Source organism: Etheostoma cragini, chromosome 11, assembly GCF_013103735.1.
Source record: "Etheostoma cragini isolate CJK2018 chromosome 11, CSU_Ecrag_1.0, whole genome shotgun sequence".
Taxonomy (NCBI): Eukaryota; Metazoa; Chordata; class Actinopteri; order Perciformes; family Percidae; genus Etheostoma; species Etheostoma cragini.
In genome coordinates, this window is record NC_048417.1 from 142,929 (window position 1) to 146,394 (window position 3,466).

Here is a 3,466-nt window from a genome sequence, read left to right on the forward strand (position 1 = left end):
TGTGTGTGTGTGTGTGTGTGTGTGTGTGTGTGTTACCTGTCGTAACAGTCAGGGTCGTCCAGCCAGCAGCCCTGTTTCACCACCCTAACGTCTCCTGAGACGTTCCTCCAGGTAGCGAAGCAGTGAAGTCTCTTGTCCTTTTCTCCGGAGCAGGTGACCACGCCGCTCAGGTTCCCCCGACTCTCCGAGGACGCCGAGGACAGCGAGGACAGCGAGGACGAAGGGCTGTAGCTGTAGTGGACGCACTCCTGAGTGTCTGAGCGTCCCAGGATGGCACCTGGAAGACAACACCCCCGTTACATAGGCCCAAGACACTGGGAATGATGTTATACCCCATAATATAGATTATATTTAATCTATAATATATTATATTTACTGTATATATACATTACATCTACCCTATAATATGTATTATATCTACTGCATAACATCTAATTTAAAGTATATCTACTGTATAATATCTAATATATCTACCCTGTAATATATATTATATCTACTCTATAATATTCTTATATCAACTCTATAATATCCATCACATCTACTCTATATTACCTATTATATGTACTGTAAAATATTTACATACACACGCGTCTAAGTATTATTCTTTCACATTAAAAGCGTGTTGCAAGACTTTTATTGTGAAATCAATGTTGTTATGACTGTAAGTATATACGTGTTATTAGGTGTTATTGAGTGTTATTAGCTGTTATTAAGTGTTAATAGGTGTTATTGAGTGTTATTAGGCCTTTGTTAATCCCAGAATGGAAGCAGAGAGTGTCAGCAGCAGCAGAGTAAGAAATACATCAAATCTGTTTAATACAACATGACAGTGGAAGATTAAAAAGGACAAAAACTTTCTTTGGTGTTAGAGACTGATGTTAAACGGATGATGTGTTTACAGTGTGAGAGTATGTGTGTGTGGGTGTGCGCGTGTGTGTGGGAGAGAGTGTGTCTGAGTAAGTGTGTGTCTGAGTGAGCGTGACTGTGAGTGTGTGTGTCTATGAGTAAGTGAGACAGTGTGTGTGTGTGTGTGGGAGAGAGTGTGTCTGAGTAAGTGTGTGTCTATGAGTAAGTGAGACAGTGTGTGTGTGTGTGTGGGAGAGAGTGTGTCTGAGTAAGTGTGTGTCCATGAGTAAGTGAGACAGTGTGTGTGTGTTTACTAACCTGAGGAGCAGGAGATAAGGAACACACTGAAGGCCAGTTTGGTGGCTGATCCCATCGTGGACCCAGATCCTGAATAGTATTTATAATCCCACCGAGACCAGAACCAGGATTCAAGTAGCGTTGCTTCTGATGGCGGACACAGACATGTCCCGGATGTCCCGGGCCGAATATGTAGTGTTGTTACGGTTCAGTGTTAAAATAAGACACATTTAACCCGTATATGTGAGGACAGACCCGGGCTGGGAGATACCGGGTTATGGTGCTGTTCCTCGGGATCAAACCGGGCTGAATAGGCCGATCTCAGGGTAATAAAAGAGACTTTAAGTCCGATAAACAGCCTGCTTTTCCATCGATCTGCACTGATTTCTACAGCAGGATTGAAGTTTTAAAGCCGCTCCACATACCCCTCTTATCTACAGACACTCTCCACTTTGTCTCCGAAATGAAAAGTCAAGTCTCCGCATGTTAGCATGTACAAGAATCCTCCGGGAGATCCGGGTACAGAGCCGGGGAAACCTTCAATCCGCCGCTGACTAACACAGCTCGGTCAACGGACAGCTAGCTGGCCCGGCTAGCCGTTAGCTCCGCAGCTAGCCGTTAGCTCGGCGGCTAACTAGCTAGCAGTCAGGCTGGTTTGATGGGAGCGGGTTTCCAAACTGGGAAACCACACACGACCGCGCCGATCTTCCCCAGTGAGTTATCCCAATGAACACCCGCGGTTTGTTCCTTCTTGCCAGGGTTACGTTCCGGGCTCCTTCCTAACTTCCACTCCGGCCCTGCTAGCACTACCACAGGCAAAATGGCGGCCCACTCGGATTATTATCCACATCCACCTTCCATAGTAATCCATAACAGAGTGGAAGGGAATGTGATTGACACCCGCAATACCCAATAGGGAAGAAGAAGAAACTCAGCACGTATTTTTCCACCAATCCCGTGCGGGGTCATGACGCACAACGTCAGGAATGCCAGAGAAAGCCCGCCTCTTTCCAGAGAGAGTGTTACGTCGTGACGCAGGACGTCAGGAATGCCAGAGAGAGTGGCTGGTGTCTGATACACTGAAGGATTATTTTTTAAGGATTAGTGTGGGTATTTTAGCCTACTTTTCAATTTAACGTTTGTGTATCTATTATTTTGTAGTATTTCTTTTTAAATATTCCATGTATACCTCCCTGTTTTTTTCTCATTGTGTATTTATTTTGTATTTACTCTTCTTTTTAATTGATCTTTTGCTCTGTTGTGTCATCATTATGTAAGATTGTTATCTGTTTACAGCTCTTTGTGGCACGTGTTGATTGTGTGAATATACATATAAAGTTTAAAAAATAAAAAGATACACACAGACACACACACAGACACACAAATACACACACACAGACACACACACAGACACATACACACATACAAACACACACAGAGACACACACATACACAGACACACACACACACACACACACCCACACACATACACAAACACAGAGACACACACACACAAACATACATAGAAAGACACACAAACACACACACAGACACACACACACACATGTGTGTATAGGTGTGTATAGGTGTGTATAGGTGTGTATATACTGAATGTATCTATATGTGATTATATGTGTGTATATACTGAATGTGTGTATATGTGTGTATATGTATGAATATACTGTATTTGTGTATATGTGTGTGTATATGTATGTATACGTGTGTATATGTGTGTGTATACTGTATGTGTGTATATGTGTGTGTGTCAGTGGTGGAACATTGTGTTTCTGCTCAGTAAATACACACTCTCTTCCTGAGTTCCTGTGATGTGAGGTCCACGTGAGTGTTTCCAGCTTCACAGGACCAGCAGAGGGAGCTGGGACATCACTGATGACAGGACTAGGCACATAGGGAGAGTCTCTCTCTCACACACACACACACACACACACACACACAGTCGTGTCTGCCTATCTTTGTGGGGACCAGTCATTGACATAATGCATTCCCTAGCCCCTTACCCTAACCTTAACCATCAAACCTAAATGCCTAACCTTAACCCTCACCCTAACCCTAACCTTAACCATCAAACCTAAATGCCTAACCTTAACCCTCACCCTAACCCTAACCTTAACCCTCACCCTAACCCTAACCTTAACCATGAAACCAAAATGCCTAACCTTAACCCTAACCCTAACCATAACCTAACTCTAACCCTACTCCTAAAACCAAGTCTTAGTACTCAAACAGCCCTTTAACGTTAAGGGGACCAGCATTTTGGTCCCCACAAAGCAGTCAGGTCCCCATAAGTATACTGGATTCACAG

General features: G+C 43.7%; 1 protein-coding gene across 1 annotated transcript in view; it reads right to left on the bottom strand.

Moving 5' to 3' along the window:
- LOC117953066 (activin receptor type-2A-like) overlaps positions 1–2,157 on the bottom strand; it is a 3,336-nt gene extending 1,179 nt beyond the window's left edge. The window contains exons 1-2 of the mRNA XM_034885783.1: positions 1,165–2,157; positions 37–277 (exon numbers count right to left, since the gene is read on the bottom strand). Coding sequence (XP_034741674.1) covers positions 37–277; positions 1,165–1,219 — 296 coding nt within the window. The 5' untranslated portion in view covers positions 1,220–2,157. The remainder of the gene's footprint in view (positions 1–36; positions 278–1,164) is intronic.
- Positions 2,158–3,466: the final 1,309 nt, after the last annotated feature.